Below are 18962 nucleotides of genomic sequence, written 5' to 3' on the forward strand. Positions count from 1 at the left end.
CCAAATTTATAAGATGTTTTAATCTGCGCTAAAAGCTTCCATCTTCCCACCTTCTTACTTTCTTTTGCTTAGGTTTTTTGACTCCGAGTCATTAGAACTTTATATACCGTAAATGCCGGCGTACAAGGCGACCCGGCGTATAAGACGACCCCCGTCTTTATAGCCGGGCCGCATTCCTAGAACGTCGTCTTATACGCCGGAAACTACCAGTATTTCCGGCGTGTAAGACGACTCGGCGTATAAGACGACCCCCGTCTTTGGCGCCGATTTCAGCGCTCGCAGAAGTCGTCTTATACGCCGGCATTTACGGTAGCTCTTTAGTATAATGGGTTTAAAATAGAGAGTGTGTGTGTGTGTGTGTGTGTGTGTGTGTGTGTGTGTGTGTGTGTATATATATATATATATATATATATATATATATATACACACACACACACACACACACACATACAGAAAAATACATACAGTAGAGCTACTGGGGCTAAAAAATCATTGCATTAAATCTGAAGGCTTCTCCAATTCAAGCAAATTTAGAAAAGGTTTCTCAAAGAGGAAATCAAAAGCAACAGCAAGGAGATGGTGCTTTCCAAGTTTCTACGACAAAACTAGCATAGCTTTGTTTAGTACAATTTCTGCCTAAATGGATGTATGAGACAAATATGTGGCAAATAAAATGTAAGTGAACAAGTGGTAGTTTACAAATAAACAACAAAAAGATGATGAAAACACGGGTTTCAAAATATGCCTCCGTTCTTAAAATTATAAAACTCTTGATACCATCTGGCTCACTTAAAATTTCAGAGAAGAAATGATACAGATAAGGCTGTATTACTGAGAGATAGGAAATGTATCTGTCATAAATGAGCCTATTTAAAAATAATTAGGTTTAAGTTGAGAAAAGCTGCATCATGGTCCTAATCCCATTCTAAATTTCATTCGATTGGCACAGTTCAAGTTACTTGTTCCATTTGTTTTGTGTTTTTTCATGCAGTGCTAATGCTTTCTCCACTTATGGAAAAACATAAATCAATAAACCAGAAAGGCAACATTATACTGATTACCTGATGCTCTAATTGTTTTTGTCGTCGTCTCCCTCGTTCCTCAATTTGAACAGGATCCAGAAGAGCAGTCATTGAACGAAGGTAACTATCAACGGAGGAGAATTTGGTAAGGTACGTACACAAATTGTAGCTCTTTGTCACAAAACACCGCATCTTTTCATAGAATCTCCATCCTCCTATTTCCCCCTCCCCCCATATTTTCCAGGGCCACTTTTTCACATTTAATTATGGGACCAAGAGATCTGAAATAAGTTATAGGAGGCCTAGTTCTACCTAAAGGAATTAGAAACCAACAAAGAAACAGAGATAATGTTAGCAAAAATAAAACTACATTAATTTAATAGAGCAGATTTTAGGTTTCAGTAGAGGTCTATATACCTGCCTCAATCAGAAAATGCAGTTCTATAGTCCTCGTTACCCTAACAATTTGCAGCCAGATCTGAGTGGAGAAAAATAAACTTCTAACTTCCTTTCCCAGTCTGAATTCTCCCCCACCCTTAGGGAGATGGAAAAATACAATGAAATACTTGAATTTGTCAGCTACCGGCAACCCCCTTGATCCACAAACATTCAAAAGTACTGTAAAAAGGCCCTGTGACATTTCAGGAGACCAGAGACTATATTAAAATAATTTCACATACGTAGCTTTATTCCCTAAGAACGATATATAGTTAAAATGAGACAAATCTCAAGAAAAAGATATTCTACAATAATGCATATAAATTGAATTGTAATTACAACTACAATTCATTTATTGAAAGAAGTTTTATAGATTATGCTAGTTAATGCCTGGTTGCAACCTGGAAGGAAAAGTTTAGGCAATCACCTGGCTTTTTGATTTGGCTCTGAAATATAGTTTCCAACTGCTTTTCCTGGAATCTCTATCTCTGTCGGTGTGAGACAAGACAAAGGTGAAGTTGTACAAGCTGTATGGTCCTGGGAGAGCTGTATAGCCTCAGGAGTCTTTTGATATGTTGTATTTAAAGGATATTGTGCAAACGAATTCATATGATTCTTGAAAGAATCAAAATGTATTGTCCATTTGTCATGCTCTTCACCCTAAAGAAATAGAAAGAAAATAGTATTTAAATATATGTCCACATTTTCTCTTATGAAGCTCAAGCAAAAGTATTAGGTGCACAACAGAAGCACAGAACAGGGTGCTTAGCTGTTAGACTGAAGCTCAGAAGCTTTCTTAAACATTGGACTATTAGGGATCAGCCCTATTATTTAGGTACCTGCAAGGTATAGATATAGATCAATACAGATAAATAGGGAGACCAAATTAGGATCCCACAAATCTAAATTAGATTTCAGAACACCACTGGGAACTGACCCAAGGAACAGATCAATCCAAATGCTTTGCCGCTATCAATTGTTCCATAAATTTGGATGTCTGAAATGACGGCAGGAGGCCAGTCAGAAAGAGGCTCTGAGATTATGGGCAAGAGATCTGAATCTCTAAAGTGGATATTAAGCAGGGCCATAGAAATATTCATCCCCCATCTTAAGTTGACTGAACGTTCTGCCTAATCTGGGGGAACTGTTTTGATAACATATAACCAAAATGCTGATACTTTTCAGATGGCTTGTGCCAATTTCTTCCAAATAGCTTTTTATATTTCCATTTTTCTCTTTTTTTTTCTATAGGGCTATATATGCTTGTTTCTGGACACAGATGTAAAGAATGTTCATTAGTGAGCTTCAGGGTCTTTGACTAGCTGTGAGGCATATTTTGTTAAACTGAGGAGACAGGGAATTAGATCTGAATTAGTATAATTAAGTTATTAGTATAATTAGTATAATATTATAAGTATAATATTACATCTCAAAAATTCCAATGAAATATATTAGCCTATTTAGGCATCCTTCACAGACTGTTTTATGTATTGACAAACTGTTGAGAAGCATTTATAGATTTTACTGGACCATTTATTTGGAGGGTTCTTGAACTGAGTAACCAAGATTATGTATGATAGTTGGAATCTTTATTTTTACTAGGTCATTTGAACAATTTTCTAAGAAAACAACTGGATAGATGTTTTTATTAGATCTTCTATTTTTCCTTATTTAAAGTGGCCTTTATAACTAGGACTACCTTCAAAAAATTACATTTTTCTTCCATTTTTCGTAGCTTGTCAGCTTCCTTTTGCTTATCAAGCTCTTCAAGCCATTTTTTCTGTTGCTCACGTTTCACAGCACTAAAAGGACGCTCTACTGGTGTTGCTTCCTAAAAGAAGAACGCTGGTTATTTTCATTATCCCTTTACTTTTGTCAATAGGTAAACATACATGTACATAAGAAGGAAGAAGTTAAATAAATTCACTATCCAATTTGACTTTAATCTTTAGCTTTTGCACTACATATTGTGGATAATGATCATAATATTTCTGATTGCAATTTAAGGTACTGACACCTCTTGTCTTTGAATTAGTTACTTCCTCAAGATGGGTGCATTAAAATCCTTACTGAGCCATCAAATAGTTGGAGCTTGAAATACTTATCAGGTGGGGACATTTTAATTTTAAACTTTAATTTAATTATAATTATTGGGTGTTTTGAATATACAGGTAGTCCTCAACTTACAGCCATTGCTTTAAGCGACCACTCGAAGTTACAATAGCACTGAAATAATTAACTTATGGCTGGTCCCAATTGTGGTTATAAGTTGAAAACTACCTATATATCTGTATCTATACCTATCATTTTTGACATATATTCTTACATTTCTGAATAACCTACCTAAGTACAGGAATTTTATGATGCAAAATAAAGAGTTAAAAATAGCGTACAGTCAGTATGGAGCAGTTGTCGATGAATATATCTGGTTTGAAAGTTACATACATTTGTAACTTACATCTTGATCATTTATTATAAAATCAAGTTAGAAATACTTTTCGGCAAGCATAGTGAATGAATGAACAATAAATGAAATCAACCTGAAACAAGTACAAGTTTGCTAATGTAACATGACTTTCTCTTCATTTTCCTACAGTTTGTGTCACTCCCAAGCCTTCTCCAAATGTCTCTCAATCCCCTGAAACAGAATTGGAAAATGCAATGTGGATGCATAAGGAACTGGCCCATCCCCTTCTACTGGTAGGAGCAGCATCAGGACCAGTTAATTGCATTTTTTTTTCATTTTCTGCATATCCTTTAACTATAACTAACTTAGTACCCATGCAAAGTATGGTCCGAACTGGATTCATTCAATTTGCTTTAAAAGTACATCAAATGATGTCCTATAAGCCAATATTTTAGAAACTGCCAAAGAAAGGCATTCCATGAGTAGAAAATCTTAAAATATAAAACAACGCACAGAAATCCGTTCTTACCCCTAGCACAAATGCTGTTCGAATAGCAGCTGGCAAATCAGGAGAACTGAAACTAGAGAACTGTTCAGTTCGATTACTGGACACACTGGGAGAAGTTTCACTAGGCTCAATGATTGAAGTTCTAAGAGAATGGATATCTTCTGCTGCAGGAGACAAGTTGTCTGATGATGTCATCTATAACAAGGTATCTTGGTGAATTCAAACATTATACATTAAGAGGAATGTAAAAAACAAATATAACATTGTAAGTGATCGTATATGATGCAATTAATTTTATCCAAAAAATAGTATCAGCTACCTCCTATATTATGCATCATGCCTACATACCGTACAACTTCCTCAGGTTGTGATAATGCCTTATGGGTTCAATAGCAAAAAATAAATAAATGCAAGTTAAATTTTATTTAACAACATACAGTAGATACAGAAGTATAGGTATAAGCATTTTTCTTACAAGCAATGGATACAGTAAGCATGTTTTATTTTTTACCTTTACTTGATGACTGTTTTGTCTTTTTTCTAAGCAGCTTTTCACTGTATCAACTGGCTGCCTCTGGTGGTGTCTGGACTCTGTTTCCAAAGTTTCTTTTAGCTTCTTCTTTAAAGCTACTTGTTCATCTTTAAAGACAGAAATAATCATTGCAATCACTCATTAAATAATGGATGATCATGATGGAAGCGAGACGAGACATCTCCTTGGCTTTGTATATTACCCTTCTTCCATGTCTTTCTAGCATCGCAAGATGACTTGAGCTTTCTCTTAACATCCTTTATTAAGATCACATGTAATTTAGCCTACACTCATGTCCTAACCTCTAGTTATGTTAGTTATCATTTGTTGTGAAACAAGTCCATTTCTTAAGTCATAATTTTAAATGGTTTATTTCAATAAACAGTAGTTAGAAGTACCACGTTCAATGATAGAAGTTTTAGTTAATAATAAATGAACCAATTTCTTCAACTGCACCAGAGACGGAATTTAAGGATGCACTTAATCTGATTTTATGTTATTGTTTATAAATCCATCGGGAAGTTATTTACTTTCTCTCCCAGGAAATGGAAAATGGAGAAATTTTAATTGGCTAACAGAGATCATATACAATCACTCAATTCAGTTAAAATCTAAACAAGGGAACTATCATTCTTTTTTCTGCTTATATGAAAAATAAGAATCACACCATTCTTTTCCAGGATACAGGAGTAAGAGACAGTAAGCCAAATGAATCATAGCATGAGATACAGAAAAGGAAAAAGAAAAGAAAAGAGGACAGGAAATATAACTAAATCTAATTTATTTCAATCATTCACTATATCTCTCCATCTTCTTTTTACCTTTGTGTGTCATCTTTGCTTCTCCCACATCCATATACTATTTTCTTCAATATTCTGGATGAGGGCCAAGTAGTCTCTAGATTACAGATTTCTTTTAACTGTTTTACTAATTCAGTAAAACCGCTTGTAAGAAGAGCATAGCCAACAATATACTTTATTAAATAATAAATAATTAAAATAATAACAATAGGTGTTATTGGAGCACCACTTGAATACATTGGCATTGACAAAATCACCCATCAGTCAATTGCAAAAGGCAGCCTTGCTCAAAACAGCTTACATTCTGCAACGATATCTCTAACACCATTGAACATTCACATCTGCTATCCCAGGTCCTTAGGAAGGACTTGACAGGTAGCCAAAAATGCCAAATCCATCTAAATATCTGGCTAACTGTGCAATGAAGCATAACATTACAATAATCTCAATTAACAGTGGCATTCATGATGTTGCATCTCATTCAGACAATACTATATATAGAATATCTTGTGGACTAACCACTTTTTAACAAGTGTTTTTGTGCCATGTTTCTTTGGCCATCTTGTCACAAAGCTTTAACTGTTTTCCATCAACCACTTAGGCTTCTGATGAAAAAAATCACTGGTACTTTATCTTCTGCTATTGTCCTTTCACATCTTGCTGCATTCCAAGCTGGGGTCCAAAAGATAGTGTCCATTGTCACAGGCACCCTCAAGGCAAACAGCTTTGACCAGGTCATTGCAGCTCCTACTGTGTTTCAGCACCACAGATATTCCTCACTGTCCTCTAGTACTCAACAGCACCATGGGTACATAAAATAGGGCTCACAGCCAGCATTTCCTTATCTTCCAGTGTGACTTTGCTCTTTTATCTCAGTAATCCTTCAGAACATAGCTCAAATCCCCACAAACCGCAAACCCTAGCAACCAACAATCCTCAACACCAGTACTAGTACACAAACCCTTTCTAAACTCTAAAGGATTCTCTGGAAATAAAATCTGCAAACCCAGCTGACACTCTTCTTTCTAATCTAAAAACATATGTGCTGGTGCCATTTTATTTCTCTTGCTGGCATAGAATAGGGTGAGCATACTTGGGGTTTCGTTACACTTGCTGCACACTAGGTAAGATGTGCCAGAACTGACTGGGACTATCTTTATTATTACAAGAGACGCAACATACAGAAGAAATGTAAGTAAGGCTAGAAACTAGTGTACCACATCTTTTCTATCTTTTTAAAAAGCACTATAGGGAAAAAAAGACTTGTAAATGGTGTATGTATCTTAGATAATTGTTATTTGATTTCTATACTTACTAAGACTAAAAAAATAATGAAAAAGATTGAAATATCAAACATTTAAACACTGATCAATGAAATCTGTACTACTAGAAAAAGGGTATACTACTAGGATCAAAACCAGAAGAAACCCACCTGTTATTTCAGAAACAAAATATTTAAGGTTAGATGCTAATTAATGATCAGTTGCATCATCTAGAAATATAGCAAGTTACACAGTACCTAGTTCTTTCTTCCACTGAGATTTCTTAGCATCTAACAAGGTTTTATCCGACTCTCGTTCTCCTAGAGTACTAAACATGTCAGCTGGTTTCCATGAATTCCTGGTAAAGAAAATTTAACAGATTTTTACATATCACATACTAATATTAAAATAAATATTACTTAGAAATCCAAATTAGGACCAGAAAGAAATCCAAACATTCTGCTCATTACAATTTTATCAAACAACACAATTCATTTTGGACAAGGAAGAAAGGTCCTTTTCACTATTTTTGCATTCTAAAAGCATTCTGTAAGTAAAAAAACATTGACTAAAAAATTAAATTGATTAATTAAATTGACACATTAAAGCAATATTGTTTTTTGTTTGCATGGATAACCTGAGCACATGAAGCATTCTAGGTCCACTGCACACTAAACATGTTTATGTATTATAATTGAGTACAACATACACAAAAGGAAACCCATCCAGCTGCCTCCTGAGACTACGTGTTCTCTCTCTCTTTTCCTTTTCCTTTGGAAGGATATGGAAACTTTTGCACTCACTTAACTATGTTTTAATGAAACAATAATTACCATTACTGCTACTTTGTTGCAAACAAGCCATTTACACATTATAAATCCTGAAACTGGCTTACTGAAACTAAGCAGATAGAAAGCTTTAGTTCAGACATGTCAAACTTGCGACGTCAGTCGTGCAACGTATTGGAGCTTTTTTGCCATTGCCGGCAATGGGATGGGCGCGGCTCCGGTATGATGAAACCGGCCCACGGGCCGGCAGTTTGACACCCCTGCTCTAGTTGATTAGGAAAGAAAGAGAATTTAATTAAAGTTGATGGGGATAGTGCAAGCTCCCGCAAAAGACTAAACTTGTTCCTGTCATGCTAAATTGAAACTGATCTTACCATGATATATAAACAGTGGTACGGTTAACCTACAATACTCACGGTATACTTATTTGTTTTGCTTGAGCCATTATTTATAAATTAGATGAAGTCGGCTTGTTCAAGCTCCTGAGTCTAACTCCTGGCTCAGTGTGAATCAGGCCAGTCCCTGATTTTTCATGTGCATGTCCCTATATAATTCTGTAAAGATGCATGCTGTATAGTTTTTTTATTTCTGGTGCCCTCAACTTAGTCTTAACTCTTGGCGACTGCCTAGACATGTCCCTTTCTTGGCAAGATTTTCAGAAGTGGTTTGCCCTTGCCTCCTTCCTGGGGCTGAAGGAGAGGGACTGGCCTAGGTCACCCAGTTGGCTTTATCCCTAAGGCAGAACTCATGGTCTCCCAGTTTCTAGGTCAACACCTAACTACTACAATGAAGTAGTTCTACATATTATATAGTGCAGATAGGCGAAATGACGCCCACAGTATCAAGGGATATGTATCTCTCTCTCTCTTCTGATATCTGTCAAGTTTTCTATCTTATCTAATTTTAAAATATTTTTGTTATGAAAAATAAACAAGAAGTTGTCAAGCTGTTAAATAAAATCCACTAATGTCACCTTTATTTCCAACCAAATTCCTGGGGCCCTCCCATGGATTCTTAAAAAAAAATTACACCAGGAAGCAATTGTTGTCCTGTCTGAAATGGGAGAAAAAAAAGAGAGAAGAGAAAAAAAAATCTGATAATGTCTCACATGGCAGCCACTTTCTGAGAGCCTGCACAATATGCCCTCAAAATGCCCAATGTGCCTACTGGCTCAGTAGTGGAAAGGTACCTACCCTGATACCCAATACACAAGGGTCTTCTCTCCATTCACCCTTATGCTAACGAATATTTTTATCAAGAGCATCCCAAAGCAAAATTTAAACTAATCAGGATTTTTGATTGGTAAGATCTACATACATTATTATTTTCTGTTCAGCATGTCTAGAGATTCCTTGGGGTTTTTTTGAACAGAAACTATTTTCACTTGAAAGAGATGGAGCATCACCAACTTTCTGAAGCAATCCCATTATATGTTCTTCTGAAGTCTGATCATCAAGAGTTTTGGTGTCTGAATAAAAAAAGGATTTAATATTAGTTCAGCAGCAGAAGCAGTAGATTTCTCCTTGTTTTTGATACAATAAAGTAGTAACAGAAGCTTTAAAATTCACCATCTTTTGTTTTAGTTCTCCTAAGGGATTGTATGTTTAAAATTAAAATTGTGACCAATCCGTGAATGAAATGTGAACAAACATTTTAGATTGGAAGAAGTTAAGATGCTTCAGACCCTAGTCATTTTTAAGCACTTTTTTTCAAAAGCATTTTTGAATAATATGGTTTCCATCGGTATGCATGAAGTTTTTTTTATTATTGTGGTATTATTTTACTCTACTTAGTATAAAAAGCATCTTGAATCAGTCTCTACTTAGTATAAAAAGCATCTTGAATCCGTTTATAAAGTGCCACACATTAAAACAATCTAAAAACCATAAGAGTACAATGTCACAGCTGTTTGGCAATTGAAAACTTCTCGTTAAACCAACTGTGCCTTTTGCCATGACATACTTGTGCGGTGCCAATGACTATTGCTAAAATTTAACAACAAATTTAACAACAAAATGGCAATGTGTGATTTAATGATTTAGAATTAGATCTTAAAATTGGCATATCAAACCTCTAATTTTGTAAACCCACATAATCTAAAATTCACCAAAATGAAAAAAAAGGCCCAAGGCCAAAGTGTTTAATAATGCAGTCATGCAACATAAATGTTAAAATGTGGGCTCTTGCCGAGAAATAGTGCCTACCTTGTGATAAATAAAAGAACAAGGAGGAATTAATTATAGCTATGTAAAAACTGTATCATTGGTGAAAACATGTTAGCGATTGAATTTAATATTTTTACTCTTGCAGCTTAACAGAGCTTAATTAACCCAGTTAATTCAGCAAGTGTCACCGTAAGATATTTGAAAGAAATTAATTTACCATGTAAATTTATAAACAACTTTTTGTTTGTTTGCTTTGCTTTGTCTCTCTTGATTTGCAGTGCTAAGATGAAGGCATGAATGTGCCTTTCCACGAAGAATGCCCGTAAATTGGGTAGAGAAAATAAATATCTTACTTGTTTCTCCTTTCTTTTCATCCAGAACCTGAGTGGCTCCTTGGGTTCCTTCTTTTACTGCCATTAAAATCTGCTCCAGCTGCTCTTGTGTTAAACATACCAAACTGTCCCTTAGATCCTCAACAGAAAGAGAATGCTTCTTAAATTTCTTGTTGGATGCCAAAGGTTTCTTAACTGAATTTCTGACATTATCTGGCTTTGAACTTGTATTGTCTTTTTGCATTATAAAAGCATCATCTTTATTACAGGGTCCTTTTGATAAATTCTTAGTAATCCTCACAGTTTCAGGATGTTTACTAGCTTTGGTCACTGATCCGGTTTTCTGTTTTGTTAAACATTCATGCTTCTCACAGGATGTTTGCACTGATTTCAGAATATGCCCATTTGGTTTTGATCTTGACGTGTATTTTAAAATCTTGTTTTTATTACATATCTATGGAACAGAGACACTTTGTTTATTGCACAGCCCTTAAAACTGTAATAGTACTTTTATTACTATTATTATTTCTTCCAGGAATTTGTTTTAAGCTGTACAAATGTTTTAGTTCCCCAAACAAAGAAACAGGATGTTTGCAAAATAAATTTAATGCAAATAATAGGTTCCTACTTTAACCTCTACCCAAAAAAAATCTACAACAAAATAATGCATACTGAACAACAGATTTCATTCCAATCTTGTTTTAGATTACATTTATACCTATTCAGAGGACAACTACTTTATTTAAACTCCAGATTTTATATTCTCTCTTTAAATGGCATTGGAAAAGTGCTTATGGGCAGGGCTTTTTTTTCTCATAGAACGCCCAGGAATTCTGGCACCTTTTTTGGATGGAACCTTATAGGATAGGCAAGGAGGGTTGTGTGACATGTGTGAACAATTTTGGCACTTTTTTTTTTTTTTAGAAAAAAAGCACTGCTTATGGGAAAGAGAAAAACTACCTTGCCCTGACCATGTTTGGAGGAGCAACATAGCTCTTATTTGTATGTTAATTTGCTTTGCATCCTATGCAATTTGCAGGACATTGCCATGTCTCCATGGTCTAGACCCAGAATGGATGTAAAGCACTTCTGGCCACCCTGTGATCACATGATCAAGATCTGGGTACTTGGCAACCTGCTTGTATGATTGCCATCTGTAATCTTCTCTGTTTTGCAGGCTTCCACAGAAAGTTCAATGCTGAAGGCTGTAAGCTGCTGCCGCCTGCCACAAAGCTGATTCCATCCTGACAGGCAGCTATTTGAGAGCAAAAGGACTGTTTGTCAGGTGGGAATCTCAGCCGGAATTGAGTCTCAAATCTCAGTTTGGAGTTGAGATCCCCCATTCCCCACAGGCAATTCTTCAAGAGTGGAAGGGCTGCTTGTTAGGGAAGAGGACGTCTTCCAGTGGACTACAGAAATGGAGCTCAGATTTTATTTATTTGACTCTGAGTGGTGTATAGTTAAAAGCATAAAATATAGAAACCATATAAAAATGGAACACAAAATTAAAAGGAGCCAGGTAGAAACAAAATGAAATAAGTCTGAGCTCCATTTCTGCAATCATTCCCTTTCATGCACAAAGCTGAAACTGGAAGGTAGCTATTTTGCTCTGTCTACTTACTGACCCAGGAGATAACTTAATGACTCAACTGGGGAGGATTGCAATCATTGAGCGAAGGAATCATTTGGGTATCTCGCTTAACGATTGCTTCACTCAGTAACTGAGATTCCAATCCCAACTGTGGTCCTAAGTTGAGGACTACCTTTAGTGCTTTGCCTAGGGCAGAGTAAAAGCATGCAGTATGTGCTCCCAAAGAGCCACCGTACTGATTTGCAGAAGGAGAAAATAAAAGGTAGCATACCCCAGAAAACAAAGTGATCAGAGGATATAGGGAGGCAGTTGCCAAAACCACACTAGGGGCTACTCTCAGAGGGCACACCAGTCTTTGCAACTGCCCTGTTAATGTCTGAAACTCATACATGATCTGAAGATTTATGAGCAATATATTTGACATCAGATTTTTTTTTTCAGGAAAGCACATTCACTTTTTTTCTGAAGTGCTAGCACATAATTAGATAGGTAGGTAGGTAGGTAGGTACGGAAGCAGTCAGGCAGTCAGTCAGGCAGATAGATAGAGACAGGGAATGTGTATGTGTATGTGTGTGTATATAAATAAAAACCATGTGGTACATAGTTTTCACCTTTACTACCTACCCATCCGTGGATATTTCAAAACTAAAAGCTGAATATGTAAGGTATTTATATTCTTGTCCTTCAGAGAGTAACCTCATAAACCTTTTTTTAAAAAAAAAGAAAAAAAAAACCCTTACATCTTTCAACGAAAGGAAATGAAAAAGAAATCACTGGGAAGAAGGTTCCTAAAGAGATAGCTAAATCCTACATCTTACCTGGAAAATCCAAAGAAATAAGGAAGATAGTAGCTAGTAGATTTTTATAAGAAGACACAGGTCTTAAGAAAGCATGGGTTCAAATCTTTTAGGATTTAAGGGAAAAAATGAGATTGAACATGTTGCTGACCACTTTTTCTTAAATTAGAAAATTTCCTAGTACAATGAAATTTCAACACATATAGCTACAATTATTTTTCAGTCAAAGCAATAAAATTTCATACCTTCAATATTATAAGCAGGATTTAAGACTTACCCTTATGCCTGGTTTCGACTTATTTACTGTGAAAGGGGAAAAAATAGCATTAGAATAAGGTCCAGGATAATTTTACCTTATATTCTCAACTTGGCTGGCAAAATCCCAGTGCCACTAAGAAAGCTTGAAGTGAATAGGAAGCAGTCTTTATCCATCCATCCATCCATAAATACAGGTAAGCCTTGACTTGCAACTGCTCGAAGTTCTGACAGAGCCCCTCTACTTATGACCCAGTTCCATATTTCTAATGAACGCCTCCCTGCGGTCTCAGGATTGCATTTAAGCCATCTGCAATATCTCATGGTCACACGACCCCAATTTATGACATTTTTGCTGATAACTGGTGTTTACTTTAAGTTTTTGGCAAAAAAACCAACAACAACCCAGAACGAATAATGATACAGTGCTCGCTGAACAACAGCAGATTCACTTAACAACCCTGGTCATTTGCTTAACAACCACCATAAAAAAGGCTCATCATGTGATGACACACTTACAACCAAGTTGACTTACAACTGCAAAGGGCAGGGTCATTACGTCATAAGTCAAGAACCACTTGTATTCTCTATGTATCAAATTTCCTATTTCTCTATTACTATTATTTATTCTTAAGACTTTTCATTAAAGTGGAAACATGCTCAAACCAATTAAAGTCAAAGGGAGTGGGACAGCTCCAAATTTTTAAAAATAAAAGGATTTACATTTTAATCTCAATCATACATAAGTTGAAATATGAAGCTTCTGTTCCTAAATTTCTGTAAATCAGACAGTTCTTATACTTATATGAAATATTCCTCTTTTAGGGACTAATACTAGTTTTCACATATGTTGTATGATATCTGGGCTACCCTGTCAATTATTAGCAGCTATGAGTTGAGGGCAGGGGGAAAACCAAAGGTTGAAAACACTGTTCCAGGGTCATGATTCCTCTACCTTTGATATAAATTATGACTATTTACTAAATGATAGTTCTAATAAATATACAGACAGATACTTAAAAATGATGGTGACTGAAGCTGCCTTATGTTTCATAGAAAGTTTGTGTTTATTCCAAGTGATTGTGCTACTCTCTTCAATGTAACCACATATCTATCTTTTCCAAACTAGAAGAGAATATTTGTAGCTCATAGTTGAACTGTTGGATCCTTGGCACTCTCTGAGCTTGAAGATTTTCTTGCAGATATTTCATTACCAAACTAGGTATCATCATCAGTGCTAATACTCATCAGTCCTAGCACTGATGAAGTTACCTAATGCGATAGTGAAATATTTGCAAGAAAATCTCCATGCTTAGACAGCACCAAGGATCCTACATTTTCCAATTTAAATGTCTTCCATGTTCATGAATTCTGAACTCTCAGAATTCATAGTGGGTATGGTGTTGTGGGATTCTTGGTGCCCTCATAACTACCTTGGTGGATTTCTTGCAGATGTTTCATTACCAAAGTGGGTAACAACTGTTAATGAAACATCTGCAAGAAAACCACTAAACTCAGAGTACACCAAGGACCCCACAGTTCAACCTTGAGCTACAAATATTCTCTTCTACTGTGTTTCCCAGAAAATAAGACCCAGTCTTCTTTTTTTTGCCTCCAAAAGAGGCACGAGGTCTTATTTTTGGGGGGTGTCTTTTTCTCGGTCTCACCTCGCAGCAGTGCCACCAATAGGCCCGCCCAGCTGGCCCACTTCTTCTGTGGCCACTCGCCATCACTCGCACGCATCACCCCTGGCCTCCATTTCGCCATCAGAGGTCTTCAGGAAATGCCTCTGCAGCTGAGAATGGAGCTCTGGTTTGATGTGCACGGTGCTCCCCGGCCTGCATTTTGCTATCAAAGGCCTTCTGGAAAGCCCTCTGCAGCCAAGAATTGAGCTATGGATTCAATCTGAAGCTCCATTCTCAGTTGCAAAAACATTTAGAATGCAGTACTGCAGACTACTTCTGCTGACTGCTGGCTGCCAGCAGTTCGGCAGTTCGAGTCTCACTGGCTCAAAGCTGACTCAGCCTTCCATCCTTCCGAGGTTGCTAAATTGAGGGCCCAGATTGTTTGTTTGTTTGTTTATTTATTTATGAGACTTATATACCGCTTTAAGTGTAAGCACTCTCTAAGTGGTGTACACCAGTAAGCAATGTATATATATATTTATATTGCCCCCAACAATCTGGGTCCTCATTTTACCTACCTCGGAAGGATGAAAGGCTGAGTCAACCTTGAGCCGGTGAGATTTGAACCGCTGACCTGCTGAACACAGTCAGCTAAAGTGGCCTGCAGTACTGCACTCTAACTGCTGCGCCATCTCGGCTCCTATATTGCTCCTTGTTGGGGGCAATATGCTGACTCTGTAAACCACAGAGAGGGCTGTAAAGCACTGTGAAGTGGTATATAAGTCTAAGTGCTATTGCTATTTCCTGAAGGCGTCTGACGGCGAAATGGAGGTCAGGAGTGATGCGTGTGAGTGGCAAGTGGCTGAAGAAGTGGGCTGGTGAGGCGAGGCATCGATTCATGGGAGGCCTGGCTGCAACGGTAAGTGGATATGGGGCATATGGAGCAGCTACACCCCCCACCCTGCCCTAGCTTGATTTTTAGGCGTGTGCCTCACCCCCAAACTAGGGCTTATTTTCGGGGTAGGTCTTACTTTCGGGGAAACACAGTATCAGTGTGGTGATTGTTAAGAATTTGGGGGATTCAAGTCTGCATATCTGTGGGGGAACTAAGTTGGGGAAAATTACTGCTTTCTGAAGTATCAGAGAAAAATAATCCAAACAATTAGAATATATATGACTAAGTGGTTTAAAAACTGAAGGTTTTTTTTTAAAAAAGAAGCAATCCAAAAATTGGTGGTAATCATTAATGTGGACTAATTTTATATATAAGAGTAATCATACCACAAGGAGCCACTATCAGTCTAGGTTTTCCATCCAGTATTTCAGTTTCAAGCTTTAAACCGTCCCTGTAATCAAAAAAGAAAAAAAGGTGAACTGTTTCTATAATTGAAATCAGCTTGGAAAAATTATGGAGCATAATTTTTAAATAAAACAATAAAGCCTATTTCTGTGTTTGTACAAAATAAAGATCCTAAAGAAAAATGATTACTATATACAATCTGACACATTTTAGTTTTTTCTCCTTTCCACTTTTAGAATTCCCCCTTTCCTTAAATTCCTAAAAAAACAATAATAAATTATACAGAATGGAAATTATCCAGTTTAGTGGGGAAAAAAGCTATCACTATATTTAAGTCAAACTGACTAGAAAAAGATTTTCCCATTTAAAAAAAGTCATTTTAGAGATAACAGGTGTAAAAAAATCATTTTACAGGAGTAAAAAGTCATTACACATATATAATATCTTAAAAGAAGCAGCAATCTTTATGAAATGGTTCAGATCCAGCTTACCTGGCTATGAAGCGGGAAGCATCTTTGAAAATTAGAAACATCTTCTACTTTTGGTGATTGCATACTTTTACAACCAGATCTAACCTCACTATGCATATTACAATATATACATTACTATAACTAAAATGCCAACAAGACAGGATACTAAAATCCAATAATAAACCCCGATTATCAAATAAAAATTGTTATAATCATTCTGCTATCAGAAAACAAATTGCTAACTGTTGTATTTGCACTGGGACTATGCTGCCAACTAATTTAGTCTTAAAAGTTCATGGAAGCTATAAAAGAACCAAGCTTCCCAAAAACTATTTCATTGAGGTGATTGAAAATGGCATAAACCTCTGATCCTTAAGCTTAGGTGTTTCTATCCTCCTGGGAGGAGAACTAGGAAAATCATCACTTATGCTGTATATGTCTGCTTCCAGACAGTATCACAGGGCCTTTAAAAAAAATTCTTTCACATAGGGATGGGGAAAGGAAAGAAAACATAAGTTTTGAAATACTTTTATTCACAGCTGATTTTAGAACTTTAGATTGACTGGTTTAGAAAAGCAGCAACAATTAAGCTCAGAGACCACATTTGGTCTCCATGGTTCACTGTGGAATTTGTAGCTGTATTTACACACTATATTAAAACATAGCTTTGTTTGTTTAACAAACTGTAGCTAAAACTTCCTAGCTTAGCATGTGTAAACATAGCCTTCTCTTATCTTTCCTTTCGCAGAATAAAGCCTCTGCAAATAATTGTAAATCTGTAGAGTAGGAGAAAGAAGGCTTCAGTCATCACTATTATAAAACCTCATAGTTATTTCAAATAACAGCTCTCTCATGCAGAGAAACATAGGGGTGAAACAGAAATGAGCTGCTAATAGTGGCTATGAATAACAGACTGGATGTCCATTTTTGCACATTTTATTTGTTGAATCACAAAAAGACCACAGTTAAACATGACCTGAATTATGCTGGGAAATCTAAAGCAATCTACAACCAAATAATCCTGTGCTCCAAATAATTACTTGCTGCAAGGAAGGAAGCCACAGCCTTTAACCACATACTATGCTATATTTGAACAGTAATCATACTTTAAGTTATAAAGGCACAAATGTCATCTGCAAGACCCTAATCTAATAAAGTATTTCTCCAATAATCAAATTAGGGGAAAGTGCCTTATCAAGCTTGAAGAGACAAATGTGATATTGCACCTAAACATCTGAAAGTCGCACATAGAATACCTTTTCTGTTCCTTGGAAAACATCTACAAAACTCTTCTGCTTTCATGCTTATACACAAGTGTATTATAGAACAATGACCTACCTCATTCATGCACAATGGTCTAGATAGCATTTCGCAACTGTTAATATTTTTAATATGAATGTTCTAAATGTTTTTCTATTTTCAAAAAGAATATGTTGATAGTTGGTAGTTAGGAGGTTCCATGTGGAAATTCTCCCACATCTAATACTGGTAAGGAATTCTGTTGAATGTGATGCAATCTGGTGAATGCAATTGTTCACAGCCAGACGTGTGGTCTTCTCCACATTCACGAAACTCCTGCTAACACCTCTCATAGAGCCTACTGATCGTAGTTCTTTGCCCAGCCCTTTCCCCCGTTTCCTCACACCAATATTTTGTTGTTGTTGTTAAATAGAGCAATTATTTTCCTTGGAATGTGATTTGCCTTTGAGTGCTTTTTTTTCTAATAAAAAGAATGGCAACATGAATTCACCGGGCTGATAATAAAAATGAAATTGATGAATTCTAGTCTATATGACTCTCGTCAGTACTCAATAAATTTATTTCCAAATATCTGGGGTTATCAAAAACGTCGCAGTCCACTCTTGTGGCTTGAACGCAACATACAGAAAACCTGCAGCTGAAGCTGTCCAGCTCCTGGCGTGGACTAGGGCAGCCGGCATGCCTACCTCAGCCAAGTCTCAACATCACTAGCACCGTGTCGTTTGCAAGATTGATAAAGACTGCACAATAAAGCGAGCCCAGTACTTGCCACGCGAAAGGGACGGGGCCCAGCGGGCATAGCTAGGCAGGAGCAGCTCTCGCAATCTCTGGAAAAGCCACATCAGGCTTCAACAGGAATGATCTCAGTGGCTTCGTGGAGCTCGCTCCGGCTGGAGGGCAGAGGATTTCACCCCCTGCCAGCTCTCACTCGAAAGGACGAGATCACCCAAGAACGTCTCGCCGCCCTGGGATCGCGGCAGGGCTTCGCTTCCTTACCCCAGATTCATGGCTGCGTCTCTGCTCCGCGGAAGAGCGCAAGAGCCCGTCTGCAAGGGCGGACGGTGGGCAGCGGCAGCAGCAAGAGATGTACGAACGGCCCCCTGGGCGGCTCTCGCCTTAATGTGTGTATGTCGGTTGCTGCCACCGCACAATGAAAGACGAGCTGATAGGCCTGCGGCTGCCCTGATTCGCTCACCAATGAGCTCCGCTCTCACTTATCGAGTAGAGCTCCCCGCCTACGAAGCATTGTGGGAGTTGTAGTCCAGACGCTTCCGGGCACACTTTTCCGAAGCGGAGACAAAGAAGCGCTGAGCGTTCCTGTTTTTCTTTTCTAAGGATCCTTTATGCATCAGAGTTGCTTCAGAACCCTGTTTCTCAATCTCAGCAACTTTAAGACGTGTGGACTTCCAG

The 18962-nt window shown here is 37.2% G+C and overlaps 1 protein-coding gene and 1 long non-coding RNA gene across 5 annotated transcripts in view; one reads left to right on the forward strand and one right to left on the reverse strand.

The window, feature by feature from the left end:
* Nucleotides 1-4318, forward strand: LOC120310107. Its single transcript, XR_005557268.1, has 3 exons — nucleotides 1-1172; nucleotides 3496-3568; nucleotides 4057-4318. It is a non-coding gene; the product is annotated as an uncharacterized LOC120310107 (long non-coding RNA).
* CCDC66 (coiled-coil domain containing 66) overlaps nucleotides 1-18708 on the reverse strand; it is a 36193-nt gene extending 17485 nt beyond the window's left edge. For 2 of the 4 annotated variants that reach the window (XM_039348146.1, XM_039348144.1), the window contains exons 1-11: nucleotides 18549-18708; nucleotides 15804-15868; nucleotides 12920-12945; nucleotides 10276-10708; nucleotides 9075-9225; nucleotides 7227-7327; nucleotides 4887-5014; nucleotides 4397-4570; nucleotides 3160-3291; nucleotides 1888-2120; nucleotides 1062-1146 (exon numbers count right to left, since the gene is read on the reverse strand). In XM_039348146.1, the coding sequence (XP_039204080.1) occupies nucleotides 1062-1146; nucleotides 1888-2120; nucleotides 3160-3291; nucleotides 4397-4570; nucleotides 4887-5014; nucleotides 7227-7327; nucleotides 9075-9225; nucleotides 10276-10708; nucleotides 12920-12945; nucleotides 15804-15868; nucleotides 18549-18559 (1539 nt within the window). In that variant the 5' untranslated portion in view covers nucleotides 18560-18708. The remainder of the gene's footprint in view (nucleotides 1-1061; nucleotides 1147-1887; nucleotides 2121-3159; nucleotides 3292-4396; nucleotides 4571-4886; nucleotides 5015-7226; nucleotides 7328-9074; nucleotides 9226-10275; nucleotides 10709-12919; nucleotides 12946-15803; nucleotides 15869-18548) is intronic. The other 2 variants (XM_039348143.1, XM_039348145.1) reach the window with 2 other exon arrangements.
* Between the last annotated feature and the right edge of the window lie 254 nt (nucleotides 18709-18962).

Source organism: Crotalus tigris, unplaced genomic scaffold (genome assembly GCF_016545835.1).
Source record: "Crotalus tigris isolate CLP2741 ecotype Arizona unplaced genomic scaffold, ASM1654583v1 scf7180000018122.1127207, whole genome shotgun sequence".
Classification (NCBI taxonomy): Eukaryota; Metazoa; Chordata; class Lepidosauria; order Squamata; family Viperidae; genus Crotalus; species Crotalus tigris.